This window comes from Nicotiana tomentosiformis, chromosome 3 (genome assembly GCF_000390325.3).
Source record: "Nicotiana tomentosiformis chromosome 3, ASM39032v3, whole genome shotgun sequence".
NCBI lineage: Eukaryota > Viridiplantae > Streptophyta > Magnoliopsida > Solanales > Solanaceae > Nicotiana > Nicotiana tomentosiformis.
Window position 1 is genome coordinate 149,544,538 of NC_090814.1, and position 19,668 is coordinate 149,564,205.

Below are 19,668 nucleotides of genomic sequence, written 5' to 3' on the forward strand. Positions count from 1 at the left end.
TATTTCCCTATCTATTTTTATTTTGTTCCTATACTTGTTCACACTTGTTTACCAATTTTGCTTTATTGCTTGTGTAGATGATAATGGCCATGAAACAAAATAAGGCTAAATACATATTCGGTCCCTTAAACTTGTCCGGATTTTCTAATTAGGCACATAAATTAAGCATTTTATCTAGTCATGAACACCTAAAATCAAGTCAAGTTGTGTCTAGTAGTATCACGCTAATTGTAAGATAAATTCAAGTTATTACATATAAATGTCCATAATAAGTCGACTGGTTACTTCAAAATAAAGCAATAATTTGTTATAATATCAGTGTATATTAGTTAAATCTAAAAAGAAAAAAAAAAGGATTCTTGAGAGATCATGTTCACACGAGGAGAAGAAGAGGTAAAAGCAATTCAAGCAAAGGCAGATCCTCTTCACTCATAAAAGAGAGAGTTTAGGCTTCTTTTTTTTCCAATTACATTGGCTTTTTTCTTGTTTTTTTGTGGGTCCTTTTTTGCTTCAAGATGGCGCTAGCATAAATATTCTCTTTGAATTATGAAGTCAAAAAGCTACTCCTACTATAGCTTCTTTATCAACTATATTCACTGCTAGTAAATGCCACTTCTACAATTTGATGCATTTATTATTTCCAAATTTTTACTACTACATGCAGTCATAACAATTTCTTTTCCAAATTTCAATTATTGAAATAATTATGCATAGTCAAAATGCTGAATTTTTGGTTATTGCTCCTACTACCTATGGTTCATTATTTGGCCTTTTGAAAAATTAATTTTATTTTAAAATATCTGATGTTTTAAAAAGCAAGAATACTTTTTTCAACTTTAATTTCAGATGCTCTAAATGCTAATTAAGTTAAATGTTGAGAATTACATAAAAGATAGTTTAGACAAATTTTGTCACAATGAAAGTTTTTTAATGCCTTTCTTAAGAGGTGTATAGCAATTTTAAAATCAACAAATATATTACAACGATAATTAATAAAGTAGAGTAAAATGGGATGACGAAAATGATGATCGGAGGAAGAAAAAGATAGGGATTGTCCATGGTCTCCAAAAGATTAGGACAAAAAATCTAAGGTCAGATTTTTGTTGGGCGGGGAGCTAGTCATCCTTTACCCATTTTTACTTCGATATTTGTATTAAGTTTCGATTAAATTTATTTTCGCATCAAAATATTTTATATTAGAGTAAAGCGATTTTTAGCATATGTGATTCCGTACTCGAGAATAGAACCCCCAAACTTTTAATTAAGAATCAAAGAATACTTATTACTGTATCACAATTCTTATCGGTTATTTATATATACTTGCTTACTACTATCACCTATAGGGACGAAGTTGGAGTGCTGAGAGCGGATTCGACCGAACTCAATAAAATTGGTTCGAATCATATATTTACTTTATTATTATTAATTTAAAATTAAATAACTTAAAAAGATTAAAATATCAAATTCATAAACTTAGAAATAATGGATAGTAGCTTAGGTTTGTTATTCCAAAAAATTTAATAACTACTGACAGTACTTCTCTGTTATGTACACAAAGGTCAAAGAAAGGGGTCTTCATTTTCAAAGGGCATATGCACTTACAAGAAAAGTTAATTAGTACTACCTTTGGAACTGTTTTTCTTCTCACCCCAATATGCCAACAATATAGAATTCTGTTCCTACTGGAACCAGAATGATATGATGACCTCCAGTGGCTCAAGAAATTATATGAATTTTATGGTATAGAACTTATTATTAGTGCGTGGCTGTCCACAGATATAGAAGAAGAAAAAGGGGGTCATTTTTTGCTCATTAATAATAGGTTTAGGTCCCTCATTTTGGAATCCTAGGTTGCTAAAAAACAAAGTCTAATTTTACCACCTTCCGTTCATTTGAAATGTCATTTAAATCATTTATTAAAAAAAAGTAGGGTACACAAAATATTTCATATTCACATAGCATTCATAGAAAAGTCGCACCTAAAGAGTATTATGTAGAGCCCATTTGAGCATAAGAATTTTTTTTTTTATTTTAATTTTTTTTAAATCAATGTTTGACGATGAATTTTGAAATTTTTAGAAAATTTTAAAAACTCTAAAAAACTGTTTTCAAAATTTTCATTCAGATCACTCGCAAAAATTCAAAAACAACATAAAATTATATTCATGTCTCATCACAACTCTAATTTTCAAATACTATTTTCACTTGAAATTTTTTTTCCCACTTTTTTTAGAATTTTACAATTCTTATGTCCAAACGCCCACATAGACATCCTACCCTAATGCAAGGATAAATCAAGTTTGTTTGGCTAAAACGATAATTAAGATGGAATGAAATTAAGTATTATATATAATACAACAATAATTTTCAACGATGGCACATTCATATATAAATCCACTGCTAATTTACAAAATAAAAATTTTCTTTTCATGCTTTTACTAAATTTTTTTAGGTTTAGTTCATGTATTGGTTTCCGCGTACTGGTTCTTTAATTTATTTATTTCTCCTTTACGACCAAATGTACAATTTCTACAGCTAAAAGTATGCCTTATGAGCTGTGGTACGTACTGAGCATGACAACTTGAAATTCGTTAAGATACAGCGAAAATATGTAAATAGAAAATTAAGAAACTTAATACACGTGATGACCACGATCAAAAGGTCAATTAAAGTAAGTAAATATAAGAATTATGTTGTGATTACTGCAAAAGATATGTGAAATCTAAAGAAAAGGAATGCTCAGATATACCCTACAATGGAAGTTAAAAATGAAACGGGAGATTAGAGAGGACCACAAAATCATAACAGTTTGATATGCTAATTAAGCTATAGTATTTTATGCTTAACTTACACATTACTATAATAATATAATCTTAAAGTGAACAAAGCTTGAACTATAGGAAAAGAAAAGCCTATATCCTACTCCTATGTTCTAAAGTTGTTATAGGCTTTGAATTGCCTATGCACGAGAAATAATTTTTTTCTTAATTAGGACCCATTTCTGTTAGTTCACAACCAAAGTTGGATGGAGCTAGTTCTTAACGTACCGTGTATAATATTAAAAATAATTTAAAATTAGGCTCACAACAATAAATCTAAAAGAGAATACTCATTAGCTAATGGCTCATTTAAGCCCTAGCTAGTATTGATGCTAAAACTTAAAGCAAAGATGTTAAAAATTAGTAATACTCTATAACACTTTTTCATATAAATTCAATACGTACACGACACTTTTGTAATTGGTCATGCACGCCTATAAAGATGTAGGCCTGTTGCATGGTGAGTTCCCTAGTCCCATTACACATAAAAAATGGCGGTACAAGCGCCGATGCATAAAGTATCACGTGTTTATGCAAGATGCGGGAAAAGACCGTACCTCAAGAGGTGTAATGCAGACAGTCTATCATAATACAAGTATTAATGGATGCTTTCACGACTCGAACCCGTGACTTATAGGTTACACGAAGACAATTTTAATATTGCTCACAAGGCTCACATTTCACGTTACATTTAAAAACTAAGAGTTTACGACAAGGATTGTGTACAATATCATATACTTAAATTTTGTATATATTGTTCAAAGGCCTGATAGTATAAATCTTTTACTCTGTCAGGATAGTACTATTAAATTTTAATCCAGATACTAAACATAATTTTGTTTTATTTTTTTCAGTTTGTTGTTAAGTGATGTATTGAGTTATTCATTAACCGAGGAATTTTAGTGGGGAACCAACATTATAATCATGAGAGGAAAAGGAAATTCCCTACTAAAGTCAAAAGTTGCTAAAACAACATTAGCTGAAATTCTACTTAGTTTGGATTCATCGTTTAGTTAGCAATTTAATTCGTAAAGCCTAGTATATAGTTAATGGCCATCGCGATAAGATGATAAACTTGCTTTATATATATGGTTGGTGAGGTGGGGAAGTAGTTAACTACTTAACTTCAATCATGAGATGAAATTAATAGGAGCCTAGACTTGAGACCACCCTGCGTTGACTATTTTTTAAGTTTCAAACCTATAACTAATCATCAAGCTAATCTTCTCCATAACATAAAGTTTGACGCACTTAATTACTGGAGTACTTTGTTCTTGTTAATCAGTATTACTCTTTATGCAGCATATGCATTTATCAAAACCTCAACTGGAAAATACTGTTGCAGTCTTATGATATGGTACTAATAATATTTTCTATAACTGGTTATTACAAAAAAAAAATATTTATGTTTCATATTGTAATAGGTTATTTGCTTTTAAGGTTACTATTCCCAGTTATTATAGATGCTTATCAATAGTTATCTTTTAAATGACCTAATAAAATTGATTATGTGTACTAACTGTGTAAAAATTATTCACGCAATCAGGAACTTATAAGATAATTATAAATAAATCTCTATAAAAGTATAGTTAGTGACCAGGTAAAAATGGTAGCTGATCATATGTTATCGGGGTAAACTATACTAAGAGTACAAATAATTATTATACTTTTGGTGTATACAACTTAAATCAGACCTGATAATTTTAAAATATTTTACTAGTATTACTCATATATACTAGTATTACTCTCTCTATATATATATATATATATATATATATATATAGAAGCAAGCTAGCCACATAAGGCTGGAATCTGCAGCCCCCATCAGCAATTAAATGACTTGTTTCTAATTCAAACTGAGTGGTTACAATCAGACTGTTTTTGTGTATATATCTTTTGGGATCCAACTAGCTTCTTCTTTGATAATGTATAATATATAGAATTTCTTTTCATTATGTTGGGCAAAGCTCGGCTGGGCTTGTTACATACCAACCATGCACATGTCACTGGCACCTACAGTTTTTTGCCTTAGCTTGTAAATGAAATCGTTATATTTGTGGCTGCTGTTACTAAATTGATCAAGTGTAGGACCAATTGATTCAAGTACCTCAAAGAATGACACATAAAACTTAGAAATATACTCGTTATGGAGTAGTTATTACTAGTAGACTTTGAAAATGAAAAATCAATTAAAAATGGGGCCAAGATTTCAAGCTTATGTATTCTTGTTCTTAAAACGACTACTTTAAATATTAATAACTTAGTTCTAAATTTAATATTTTGTATATGTTTAATAAATTTTTAACAGAAATACATTGTTTGAATAAAAGCTACTGAATTAAGTTGAATCCGTAGCCGGGCTTCTAGCTCCGCCCTAGAATCAATGGCTTCTTCATAAAAGAGTTGCTATATAAGAAGGGTGCAAGAAGGGTCATTGAGAAGGTACCTACTTAGACAAAAATGATTCTTTTGTAAGGCAGTGTTTCCTCAAGGGCTTTTTGAATCTTAACTTGTTAACGTCTGCTAGTTTATAAATATTTTTCCATTCTCCTCCTGGCTCCTTGTACTCTTTTCTCGTATTTTTAAATAATACGTGTTCGACGGAACTCAATAATTTTTGCTCGAGCAATTTATTTGTGTAAGAAATTTAGTAATATATGTACACTTTAAATTTAGAATTACTCTGTTGTTAGTATTTGAAGTGATTGTTCAAATATCTAGAATTCATAAAATTAAAATCCTCCCATTATCTCTGCTAATTAAGTCTATTTTCTGGTATGGCACTGCCTTGTCGTGGAGGCTAGGGCTGCATTTTCGACTGTTTAATTAGCACTCTTTCACGTATTAACCACAATTAATATGCCCGACGAAAAAATATCTAAATTTATTTTGATTAAATCAAAAAGGCTGAAATGATTTTTATCTCACCTAACGATATATGGATGAATATGCGCAGCTTAAAGTTTTTATGTGTTTAAATAACATTTGTAAAACGCTAGATGAGTTTGTCATTTGTATGTATTTTAATTGGTTGATTTTATCTGAAAGTAAACCTGATAACTGAAACCCTAACAATCTTGGTTCACAAATTTCTTGGTTAATAGTACTATACAAGTATATATGATGACACGTAAAGGCAAAAGTCATGTAGAGTACGTATATACGGAGTAAATTTTCTGATAATATATAGTAGTAATCTGGCTTTTAAATTTTCAAATAGGACTTGACGCAAACAAGAGAATTTGCATCTCCTTGTAGAAACGAAACTGCTAATTGCACCAAAATAAATTGATCAACTTCCCTAAAAAGGGTTGATATTATTATACTTGAAAAGAAAATTAATCAATAAATTAAATTTGCAGTTTTTATAAATATTCAATATAATAAACATATATATAGATAATATAAACGAGTTTCAACGCCTCCCCTACCTCCAGACTTCCCTATCTGCTCTCTCCTTCTTCAACCAACAATGGAGGTGGCAAATAGGTGGTTAGTTAGGTTAAAATGAGTCAAATTATTAAATAAGTCATGTCCAACTTGTCCGAAATTTGTTTGGATCGATCAAGATAAGATGAATTTAATAAAAATAGGTCAAATATCGGGTCAAAATTCAACCCGTTCAAGATGACACGATCTCTCTCTTAAGTTAAGGTACTTATTATAAATTATTAGTTTAAGTTTTCTCAAATTTACTTAATCCCCGATGTCCCAATTTGATTTCGTATATATCTCTGAGTTGGCCTTCATTTCTCTCCATTTGATTCCTCTATGTAGACCCATTTTTTATCCAATATTTTAATGAATCATTTTTATTTCAACCCGTTACATCAAATCAACTAATGGATTGTAAAATCTAAAGTATTTAGACTTAGACGGTGAGTTAATTTTGGTACCTCTAACCAATGCCTACAGAAAGATCGGAAAAAAGGAAAGAAAGAATAATATAATGAAAAAAAAGATAAAATACATAATTGTTCGGTCAGTTAAAATTAATTGTATTCGCTAAAAAAAAGTATTTTTTCCATCCCAATTTATGTGATGGTGTTCGAAATTCGATAGTTAAACGAATTTTTTTTACGGAAAATTTTTCATACATCTTTTAAATATCTTAATTGTGACTTATAGTAATTTTATGTAGTTTTCAAATATGTAAATTTTATTTCAAAAAACTTAAAGATTCTATGTCTACACGATTAAAATTAATATATTTGAATATCGAAAGGCAAAAAGTAGTACATAAATTAGGGAGTAAAAAATAAGTATATTAATGATAAATAACATACATATACAAGGAGGGCCAAGAAAATATATTTGTGAAGTGAGAATAAATATGAGGAATTTTCATAAATCACTATAGTTTAGAGTCTAATAACTATAATTTTCTTAATTACCATTCATAGCTACTATTCAATTGTTACTAATTTGTATCAGTTGTATTCAAATGCGCAACGAATACAACATGTGTCAACTGCATGTATTCGTTCGTGCAACGAATACAAAATGTATCAATTATAACTAAGGTGAAATACAAGTATCAATTGTATATAGGGGTGTATACAAAGAATACAATATATATCAACTGTATTTGTTCGCGCAATAAATACAACTAAGGCGAAATACGAAAACACAAGAAAATAATTTTTTGAGAGTCAAACTCAAGACTTTCGCTGACTAAGCGGGCGTTCCAACCAACTAAGCTACGAGGGTTTATTGCTTTTTTGTTTCAGTTCAAAATAATTATTTTTTTAATTTATGAGTTTGATATAAAATTCAAATATAGTTACGAATGATAAATTTACTGAACGTATAACTAACGGATAATAAATAGAGTATAAATGTTTTATTTGTAGCGTAATTTTCTGAAGAAATATTGTGAGAAGGATAAGGTGGGCCCACGGGGAGGGGTTTTTGTCCCACAGTTGATCTGGCAAATCTCAATTGAAACAAAAAAATATTTGGGAAATGACTTTTGGGTGCACGTGATGGGCTGGCCTGCATTTACAGAGCCTTTTGTCGCGCATGCACACGTGCGTTCCCTCCTTATTTACTGTCACTGGTGCGTACGTGGGTCCCATCTTCTTTTTTAAATCAAAAAGATTAATTTTCTATAATATATTATTATTATTATTATTGATATCTTATGTTATATTTTACAGTAATTGATATTATGGGAAGAGACTTACAAAACTAAAAAAACATTTAGTAGGCGTTTGGATATAAGAATTGTAAAATTCAAAAAAATGGTAAAAAAAATTTTTGGTGAAAATAATATTTGAAATTTAGAGTTGTGTTTGGACATAAATTTCAGTTTGGATTGTTTTTGAATTTTTGTGAGTGATTTGAGTGAAGATTTTGAAAAACAGCTTTTTGGAGTTTTTCAAATTTTTAAAAATTTTTAAAATATATTTTAAGAGAAAATTAAAAATTTTATGAACAAATGCTGATTTCGAAAAAAAATAAAATTCTTTTGGAAAAAACTTTCATCAAATTTTATGTCCAAACGGGCTTTTACTATAATGGATCATAAAAACCGATCCCGATATAAAATTTTAAACGAAAACAAAAAATTACAAAAATATATAATTTTATCCTAAATTAATGTGAGAAATTCACTTAAAGTGGTAAAGTGGACAATTTAACGTGTACGAGTCACACGTGTGTGCAGTGAGGACAGGTGGTAAGATGGGCCTGGGCTTGGGCCGGGAAAAAGTTGATTACAGTAAAAGAAAGAAAAGCAAATAAAGAGCTCCATATAATATATATATAGTGAGTAGATATTTTTTAGGATAGAAAGAAGAAGAGACACAAGGCAAATTGCAGCTTTGGTTAAAGTTAAAGAGAAGAGGAAGAAGAGGAATAAAGAGAAAGTGAAACAGTAGAAAATTTTCAAAGTGGAATAAAATTCGTTTGTTTGGCGATCCCAATGAATGAATAAAGAGAAGTGGAAGCAGCTTTTTGTGTTGTTTGGCTTTTCTTGGGAAAGAGTTAGGGAGGAGAATGACATTTTTTCCTTTGAAATTTTAAATTTCAGTTTTACACTGAAATATAAAGAGTTATATTACATATTCCCTTGGTAATCACTTAATAATAGCATTAATTATAAAAAAATATTTGACTACATTATCTTTATTTCTTTTTTAAATGAGTTTAAGTAATATGTATTATCGGGATAAAAAACTATTTATACTAACAGGTCACCCAAAAATATACACTACTAGAAGACTACCAAACACCGCACAAGAATACCGACCGGAATCGGTCGGTAACTTGATAATTATTTAAAAAATTATTTTTGTTTTGAAAAAAAAATAATTGACACTGGACGGAAAAAAATAAATTAATATTTCCGATTGATATTGGTCGGTATTTTTAAAATTTTTTAGTTAAACTTTTTTTTGATAGATAATATGCGAGTCTGACCAGATCAAAAATTCAAAACCGAATTTATTGCTACCGAAACGTTATTTTCATGACAAAGTCTTGTTGGTTTTTCCTATTTTTCGTTTTCTTTGGGTTGGGTTTTTTTTTTTTGGGGGGGGGGGGGGGGGCAGGGAGGGAGGAACCGATCTGGCTACAATATTAACTATATTTTCGGACGACCCTAGTCGCTTTTACTTAGACTCTCTATTTGCATTAGGAAATTCATTAAATATGTATCCCAATTGAGCAAAATGGAGCAAATTCGGTTGAGGCCCGGGAGATGAGGAAAAGGAGAGAGAAGAAAAGGGAAGGTTCTGATGAGACTCAAGTCCCCCTACCGGAGCTCTCTTCCACACCGCGCTGCTTGTCAATCATATCGGAAAGTCGTTGGGTCGGCGGAGACCTTTTTCGGTAAAGAATTATACCACAAAGTCCCAACTAGGTACTACCACTTATATGAGTCTTCTTTGCTAGTAGAATTCACCCCACGAGAAGAAAGAATAGTGGGATGCTCACGCTCTCGTTGGATGTGACAGTCAGTTACGGTGGGTAAACTAACAAAGGGAAGAATTTGATTTAATCATAGAATAATTAATTGTGAGCTAGTAACTAAAACGAGTTATGAAATTATTAACAAATTAGAAATAAATAAATTTCAAATTCTGACTCCGCTCAACAAAAGTAGATGTTAGGAGTGTGACCAAAAATTTGGCGTGAAAGGAAATCATGTAGTCAAAGACGTATGAATGCATGCATGGATTTCAGCAGTGTTGAATGCAGATATTGAAGTGTTATATTCAGTTAGGTAATGATGGCAACTATGATAATTGACAAAACAAATTAATTCAATTTTACACAAACAAATCTTCTGTGGTGCAATTTCCATTGTCTCCTTGTCTACTGTTACTAGTCTCTCCAGTCGCAGTCTAAATATTGTCTACTGTTTCTATTTGAGAAGGCAACCACAGTTTCGCAATAACAATCACACGTTGATTTTAAGAAGTTGACTAGAGAGATGCATTTAATTCATTATTAAGCTGACTGACGGGATCTTTATACAAATAGTTAGTCTATTTATTACCTTTCCGTTCATTTTTACTTGTCATATTCTAAATATACATTTTCACTTTTATACGTCACTTTTAGCATATCAAGAGAAGAGAAGACAATTTCTTTTTTCCTGTTATACCATAATATTAATTACTCATTTCAAATCATCTTCTCAAATCCATTAAAAATATGCATCAATTGATATGGATATAATAGTAAATTATATACTTCATTTATTATTTCTTAAAGGGTGTGCAAAGTTGTTGGAAATTAAACCAAGATTAATTATTATTCCTAAGTTGTCTAGGATTTGGTATTTACTAGGTTACTTAATTCATGTTTAGTTAGGTTTTATTTACCAAGTTCATATTGGAATAGGTTTTGTTAGTCTAGTCAAATTTGGTTTGTAGTATTATAAATAGGGGTGCTACTACATACTTTCTATTGTAAGGAGATAACTATGATGTAGAGATATTCAAGAGTTTATGAGTAGTGAAAAATCATCCTACCACGTTCTCTCCCTAGTTTAATAAATTTCTTCTATATAATCTTTGTTTAATTTTTTGCTTGTGCCTAAATTATTCTTGGGGTATTTCAATCCTTCAAATTGGTATCAGAGTTTGTGTGAGATTCTGTCAGAGCCTGTGTGAGATCCAACAAAAAAAATATGGATACTCTATTACCTAATTGTCCCGTTTTTATGTTTGATGGCAAAAGTAATTTCGAAACTTGGTATCAACAGATGAAGAATTATTTTAAGGCTATTGGATTATAGTCCACCATTGATGAATGATTTGAGAAATCCCGAAAAGTACAACGTTGATTGGTGATATAGCTACGAAAGTGGATAAGAAGAGACATTTAGATTATAAGGCACGCTACTATCTCGCTATCAGGTTGAATTGTATGTATCAAAAAATTATTTGCATGCAAGGTCATCAAGAGTCCATAGTGGACAAGTAAAAGTGAACAAATGGAGTATTTCTTTTATTAATCATATACTGAGATTACATATAAATTATGCATATATTATACTTCCACCGGCTATTTTTAATTTAAGCGATTTGGGCGGGCGGCTCTATCTGGATTAATTCTTATCTCTTGTATTGGTTTTGAATTTTTTTTATCTCATTTCTTTCCATACTCCAAAATACTTAAATTTTACAATGCTAATATGCTCTTGAGCAGAGTTTGTCTGTTTGATTAACAAAGTAGAGTTATATATTATATTATTCCTAACTTGATTTGACATACTACCAATTAAAGCTCTTTCGTATTATAAATCAAAATAAAATTCTCTTCAAACTTTAAAATTTAATAGTTTATTAAAGCAATTATACTTCGAAATTCCGTGAGGATCAGATAAGGTTTCCCGTAAAACAAAATAATGGAGTGTCCCACTAATCCCTTCCTACCTATCTATCCTAGCTTACCATATGCTATGCCACTTAGACTTAGATTTAGTATATATTTTCAAAAGCAAATCGAAAATTTGAATATTATGAATTCGAGTTCAAAATTCTATCAAAATTCATTTAATTTATCGAGTTTAAACTCTATTATTTGTACTTATTTCTTAGATTTTTAACACATACAAGATTAAGAGCTAAAATTATTGGGCCCGTATAAACTAATAATTTCTTAATTACATCTGCACCTAGGCTAGTTAAAATTTATTCATAATAATAAAAAAATACTTACACTATTAATGCATATAATTTTAATCTTTTCCCCTCTATGATTAATTTGATTTTGTTTTATTTGAGTTCTTTATATCAAATTTCGAACCCACAGCTTTTAGTGATTGATGGTAACGTAACATAAGTAAGTTTGTAAATTTAGGGAACTTGACATGTTCCATGAATGACTCCCACTAACTTTGATCTGATTTTGATGGGACAGTAATACTCTTATGTCAGATATTCGTTGAAATTATATTTCACTTGCACCAAACTTCTTAACCCAAATTATGCAGTTTCTTCACCACAGCTTTCAAAAATCGAATTCCATAAACATGAAAGTCATTTAATTTCTGGTCAACTTTTGAATTCACTTTTACCTAAAAATTCCGCTCCTACCAAACTTCATTGAATGGCTAACTAAGCAACAATTCTCTAGAGTAGTAGAGTACTCACTAAGCAACAAGAGAATAAGCGGTGGTTTGGTTGGAGTAATTAAAGAAAAATAATCTCAAACATCAAATCCTACATAAGAGAATACAATGTTTGGTTGGAAGATTTAATATGCAATATTAAATATCGCCTTAAATTGTGCAGGATAAAAATTAAAAATAAGAATATGTGTATTTGTAAACGGATAAAGTATTTAAGTAAAAAATAATCTTAAAGTATGGTCATATCCCTACATAATGTTCCCCGTAATACTATTCACTGAATAATGATCTCTATGTTATTTATTCACCGTACTACAATCAATATCTACCTAACAGTTTTCGAATAACCCAGAGACAAAAAGATCCCTAAAAACTGACGGTTTGAATATTTTGTGACAAAGCCAAGAAAGATAAATATATATAATTCTTGAATTTCTGAACTTGGTACAACATGGATCTACTTCTTGAATATTCTTTTTAACTGTTCTCTTCTTTAGAAACCATTCCTTCCGGTTATAAGAAAAAACATAAATTAATAAGCCATGGAATTTAAATATTGGATTGATAAAAGAAAAGGTCAATCGTGTATTTGCTCTACCACTTGGACTAGCAACTGAAGCTAATCCATAGTTTGGTTTAGATTAACTGTGATTGTGGCTCAGACCAAAGGCCGATTTATCAGAAGAATGCCAAGTTTATCAAATCCAAAGAAGAAAAGAACTTGCAGTTACTGGATTCGACTAGAGATAACATGAAGCTAAGATATCCACTTATTCTCACCTAGACACTTTTAGGAACTGAGACCAAAACTTTCTATAGCACATTCATACTATTAGCAACAGCGAATATTATCTGGAGGAAGAAAGAATGTGCCCAGATATTATACACACTGCAGAGTGTGACATGATCAAATACAGAATACAACAATGAAAGCGTCTACCCTCCTCTGATAAATAGGCTTCACGCCATAAAGTTGAGAAAACCCCAAGCTATTCTTATTGTATAGCTTGTTCTTCAAACAATAGTCTACGTGCAGCCCATACACACCTTCCAGATCAGCACATAGAACTAAAAGCCCCACTATCTGGGTCAATCATGTCTTGAGTGGAGCCTTCTTTACACGGTCAGATATACGAGCAGGATCAGTAGAATGCGATTTGAACCGGCCTCTACCTTCCCCTTCCTTATCCTGCATAACAGAACATGCTTTTGAGTATCACAGGCATCAACTTTGAGTGGAGCGCCTAGTTCAATAACATTGGCAGCAAGCTACACCTCTTAAAAGTGTACATTAGCTTTCTAACTTCCCTATCATGTGTGCTATGGTAGATACGACCACTCATAATTTGTGACACAAGCTCCTAATTAATCAGATGAGAAAAAAGCTAAATGCCTTGCTGTCATGTTTAGGTTTAGCTGACAGAATGTTTTAAGGCCAAAACTGAATTTACACTATCAGCTAACACGTTGCCTGACGAAATGACAAATCATCATATGATCCTGAAACTTAAAGATCCTTGAATATGATGGCTGGAAGAAGTATAAAACTAGAGTAAATGTGAAAAGCACGATCCTTTTACCTTTTTCTTAACAATCTGAACTACATCTTCATCCTGAAGCAGATGGGCAAGGCCGCAATGCTGGGGGTAGTGCCTTGCACTAATGCCCCACACCAACACATACTTCACATCCTTAACAAGGCTCCGATGTATGTGATTGCAGAAATCTTCAACTGTACAGCCACCTCTATCCTAAAATCACAAACAATGGAGATGCATTAACAGAATTTTAGAAAAGAAAAGAATTTGAGACTGTTCAAATTACTATCTTTAACACAAGCATCCTAAACAATCAATGACCACAGAATGAGAATTTTCAGAGTAACCAAGCACGGCACGGAAAAAAATATTCAAGCATAATGTGCCACATAACATACAGCAGAAAGGACCACGGGATCTGTGAAGTCTGGTTGCTGGCCTTGAGGCTTTGTATAAACTCTGACAAGACCCATCGCATCCCACATTTTTGCAAGTAGTCTGTCCAGATTCAGCTGTATAAGAAAAACAAACACAACATTAGCAATACAGACAAGGCAATGGAAGACATCTGAAAATCATGTCAGCATGTAAAGATCATTTGCTCTTATTCCAAAATCAGAAGCAGTTGTACAGTGATTCAAGTCCAAATTCGGCAAAGGAAACCAAAGTTAATCTTTTTTTCTATACCATCATCAAAATTAAGAACCAACTAGAAAGGATCCTGCGAGCCTGGAAATAAGAGGGTTCAATTATTTGCATAAGGATAAGCTACAGGCGAGAGACGACTCCTTGTCAAACCAAGCCTAGGGAATTCTACAGAGCCACATAAAAGAAAGACTTCATATACAAAATATCATGAGTTGCATTTAGCTTCCAGCACAAGCCCAATAGGACGGCCGCACACACAAAATGCTCAAATTAAATATGTTATCTGATCTTGGCAGCACTAAATATCATTTGCAAATGTCAAAAACCAACATATTATAATAATACTAGCACCTTGCAGCTAAATTAGACAGAGCTATGAGCTTTCTGGTTCACCAAAATGAGCTATAGCTTATTTCAACCAGCATTCAAATGAATTGAACAAATTTTAGTACCTTCAAGTTGCAACTGATGACAACGGAGTTCGGCTGTCGAGATAAACTGTCCACATCATCAATACCAACAACATCTATCTTGTTGTAGACGTATATGCACTTCATGTATTTACGATTTCCCTCAATAACATCAATTAGGTCATCCACCGTAGCATCTTCACGAAATAACAGCTGAAAAGGTGAACAATTACTATAATGTAGGGAAACAAAGCAGAAGCAAATACTCAAACAGGAGTTCTGAAAATGATGAAATCACCATGTTATTCTACAATACCTCAGCATTGTGAATCTTGTATTCATGCAGAATTTGATAGCATAGCTTCTCATCCAGATGTGTCAGATGCACAGTGCTGTTAAAAGAAATTCCACCAGTCTTTTTCTTCTTGAAGTATATCTGCAACCATTGAACAATTTATTAATTTAAGCTAAGACCTGAGACTCAATCTTGTCCGTCTGAAAATACACTACCAATGACTGCATGGGTGATACGCTAACACTTTAAAGACCACGAAAAGGTCTTTTCTACACAGAAATATCATGAAAAGAACATTTTCTAGCGAACTGCTGAAGGACAGAAAGGAGCATAGATTTATAAAAGTATACTCTGCTATAAAATCATTCCATAATAATGTGGCATGCTAGCTGTGTGAATAATCATTGAGAAAATCTTCCATAAACATGTGAAACTCTTTAGAAAAAATTCAGATAGAAGAAATTAGACAAAGGAATATATATGTTATTAGAAACTAAGGCACAGCACTGCAATATGGATAATAAGCATAATGGATCACCTGAGGAGGTCGCTTATTTAATCGCAGGCCCACAGCTTCCAGCTCCCTTGTTAATATTTGTCGATGGCCTTCACTCTGATGTTGTATATTCAATTAAGAGTCAAGAGAATCAAGAAAAAAACATCACCTAACAAAAGGCACATGAACAGAGAGATAACACAATTCTAAACTTAGCTTAACAGATAATGAGATCTTGATATTTGTTCGATTTTATTGCTGGAAATGAGAACAGGGCCTAAATGTACTTTTTTTAACCATGTTCCATTTTCTTTTCGTGGTTTTGGTAAAATTTATGTGTATGTGACTGTTTCCATTTAAAATTGAGACTGGAGACTGAAACGTGCAAATTTTTTTTTTTGGGGGGGGGGGGGGGGGGTGTTTCGGGGGGTCACGTAGTACTATTTTTGTTTGATAATTTTGCACTGTATTTTACGTGGTTAGTTTTTTAATAGGTAAGACCAACTAGAGAGAGGGACCATCCACCAACGCTCTCCAGCTGAGGGACGGACTGGCTTTATTCCTTCTAGTTATTTGTGTTCTAACTATGACATTATCACCTATGGATAGACAATTCCCTCCATGCCAACTCAGCCCAAGCTTAGCTTGACTCTGATACAAGAACCGAGCCGGGCTCAGCTGAGCTCAATTTAGTACTACCTGAGCTTGAGCAGAGGTGAGGAGTAATTCTAGCCAAAAGAATATGACCACAAAGAGGAGAACATAAACCCCAATAGGCCCAATTATAGAAACAAATGGCCATCACTTACTTTTGAAGCATCAAGAACCATCAATACGATGTCTGCAGACTTGGAAACAGCAATAACCTGTTCAAAATGACTATTTTTCAGAGGTTGTCATCACAATCAAGAGCTCCAGCAACCATACAACATACATTCTTTGCCAAAATGCTAAAACCAGCTTCAACAGACCTGTCTACCACGCCCCTTTCCTTCAGATGCACCTTCAATGATACCCGGAAGATCAAGCAATTGAATTTTAGTATCATTGTAATGGATAATACCAGGGATGCAAGTAAGTGTTGTGAACTCATATGATGCAGCTTCAGAATGTGTTCCTGTCAACATTGTAAGGAGTGTAGACTTTCCAACACTGCCAAAAAGAAAAAGTAAAGAAGGTTAAGACACCACGCACGTGGGCAGTTAAGGTGACTGCTAAAGAAAATCGTGTGCCACATTACCAAATAGGATAAGTTGATATGTCTTAGGTATTAGGTAACTTTCTTTTTATGCTTTTTTGATAACTTTAAGTTACAATTTAAGTGCAGACAGTTCGGTAGTGAAAGCAAAAGGTGGATCCTCATCATTTCTATATGGTCTCCCGTTCTGAATCTCACATTAAAGAGCATCAGCATCTTAAGTTACTAACGTTAAATATATACTTATCAAAAAGAAAGTTACTGAGGTTAAGTATATCAGGACCAAGGATGGAAATGAGAAAATGTAAAAAGTGACCAAAAGAAATTAAATGATTCAATTACATAAACCATCGAGAACTAGGAGAGTATCAAATGCTTTGGAAATTGTTCTTCCTGATGAGAATTAAACCCTTCATGACCAGTCACAAACCACGAAAAAGGGAAACGGCAAACCTTGGAAATCCTATTAGTGCAACACGTCCATGGCCAAACTTCGTAACTTCAAAACCTTCTCCAGCGCCACTAGAACCCTGTTTCACCCGCATAATCAGAAAGTTATTACTCGGTTTATCAAAAGAAGAAAGAACAGCACGAGAAAAGGTGGTCGCCAGCTAAAAGGAATTTTACTATAGTATAACTGTTTATTATTGATAAGAAACTATATCATGAAATTATATCAGGAAAACTCGATGAATCAAAGATAACAGAAAATTGACCACTCCGTATTAACAGTTGAAATACCAAAAATCATACTTTGGGGGGCTCCAACAATTGTGTCCTCAGCTTTGCTATCTTAGCCTTCAGCTGACCCAAATGATATTCTGCATCACACAGTTGAAGTCAATTATTAAGCTTCTGAAGACAATTTTAGGGAAAGGTTCAATAAAAAGACAGATGTTCACACAAGATCCTCTATCACAGAGGAATTAAGAGCACAAAAATGAATTTCCAAGGGACACCGAGAAATGTGACAAATAGTTTTCTTCTATATATAAGATTAAACACATAACATATAGTTGCACCTCAACCAAATATAATCATGTGCTAAACAACAAAGAGTGCTCTTATTTTGTCAACATCCTGCTTTGCACGCTTGTTTCTGAATTTCCCGCGGGTGCACCCATGAAGAAGATGGTCTCCTTTGGAGGACTAAAATCCTTTTAAATGTTTGTTCTATCATCATTGAACAGACCCTAAGGAGGCCTTCTAAGCGTGTACGTTGATTAATGTGCACAGGACTGAGTGGCAATACGGATTCACTGATGGTGATGCCTAATGGTGGCTTAGTTGGTACAACAAGTTGTTGTCTAAGTTACATCTAAATTCAAAGTGAAACCAACATTCTACATCAATATTATATGGCACAACTCATTAGGAGGTATAAGGCTTTAGCAATAGGACTATGGCAGTTACCAGTTGCTTTATTTTTCTGGGTTTTTGCCATCTCGGCCTCAATTTCTTTGATCTTCTCTATGATCCCCATGGTTCTCTAGCTTACCTGCACATAACAATAGAAGAATAAAGATCAAAATTCAATCCAACAAACAATCCCATGACAAAAGATATGCTCAAGAAAAGTGCACACAACAAAAGAACTACTCTTTCTAGAAAAGTTGCAGTCAACAGACCAATAAGCATAACGAGGAAGCAGAGCCGCAGGTATCAAGTCAGATTTCAATTTTTTGATAATGTCTGGGGCCTGAGGTAGTTAAAAATAGAACTAATGCAGAGTCTGCAGAGAGAAATGGTTGCTTGTGCTATAAAGAGCTAAATCTAGAGCCCGAAATCAAAAGCCCGAACCACCTGATCCAGAAAAAGAAATCACAAATCGGAAAAGATAAAAAATCCCAAGGACGTGAGTTCGGACTTTTATTTATGATGGTGCTGTCAGGCCAGTTGTGCGCACCTCGACTATTCCGCCGGGTACCTGCTACCTCCCACCAGCATAGGTATCGGGTAATTCTGCCCACCATGGCAAAGTTGGACTTATATAGGACTTATTGTGTTTTAACTTTTAAATCCCATCTCCAGTTTCAAACCACCAAGCAGAAAATGCTCGAAATAGAAGAGTGAGCATGAAGTTGATAAAAATATCACACAAATTAATGAACGAAACCAAACAATAGGCAACAGTAATATGAAACTGTGAGGCAAATCAACTAGATATACATAGGAAAACTACAAATAAAAGCAGAAATTGTCCAATATACAACAACCAAAATGAGCTGTGCGATTAATACACTTGATAGTCATAAATCTATTACTAATGTAGAGTTATCATATAACCTAAACATACTAATGTTTTAAATCAAATTATCTGGATTAAATCTCTTTTCTAATAGATACCAAGCTCAATCCAGATTACGAGAGATTATGCGTTAAATATGACGACGTGATGTTAAATTCAATTTGTGAATCAGCAAAATACGAATAAGAGGAACATTAGGATTTGCAATCAAAGCATAAATTAACAATTCTATGAAATTAAGCATCTCTTACAAGACTCCGGCAACCGGCCACCTAATGCTGCTTCGCGGCGAATACCGTGATTTTGGGAGTAAAAGAAGAATAATGAGGTACACCCGGGAGGAGGGTTCAGAATGAAGAATACGTATACTTGTGGCCCTGATTTTCAATTTTAACTTTGTACACTCATGTTTTTCGTAATTACACTATCC

General features: G+C 32.8%; 1 protein-coding gene across 1 annotated transcript; it reads right to left on the reverse strand.

Annotated features, from left to right (window-relative positions):
* Positions 1-13,193: 13,193 nt before the first annotated feature.
* LOC104097529 (developmentally-regulated G-protein 2) lies at positions 13,194-19,668 on the reverse strand. The gene is made up of 12 exons (XM_009604100.4): positions 19,490-19,668; positions 18,404-18,488; positions 17,744-17,811; positions 17,444-17,520; positions 16,764-16,944; positions 16,602-16,658; positions 15,835-15,909; positions 15,318-15,437; positions 15,044-15,214; positions 14,342-14,455; positions 13,986-14,156; positions 13,194-13,594 (listed from the first exon to the last, which is right to left on the reverse strand). Exons 2-12 carry the CDS (start codon positions 18,471-18,473, stop codon positions 13,499-13,501), a joined length of 1,200 nt encoding a protein of 399 aa, XP_009602395.1. The 5' UTR covers positions 18,474-18,488; positions 19,490-19,668; the 3' UTR covers positions 13,194-13,498.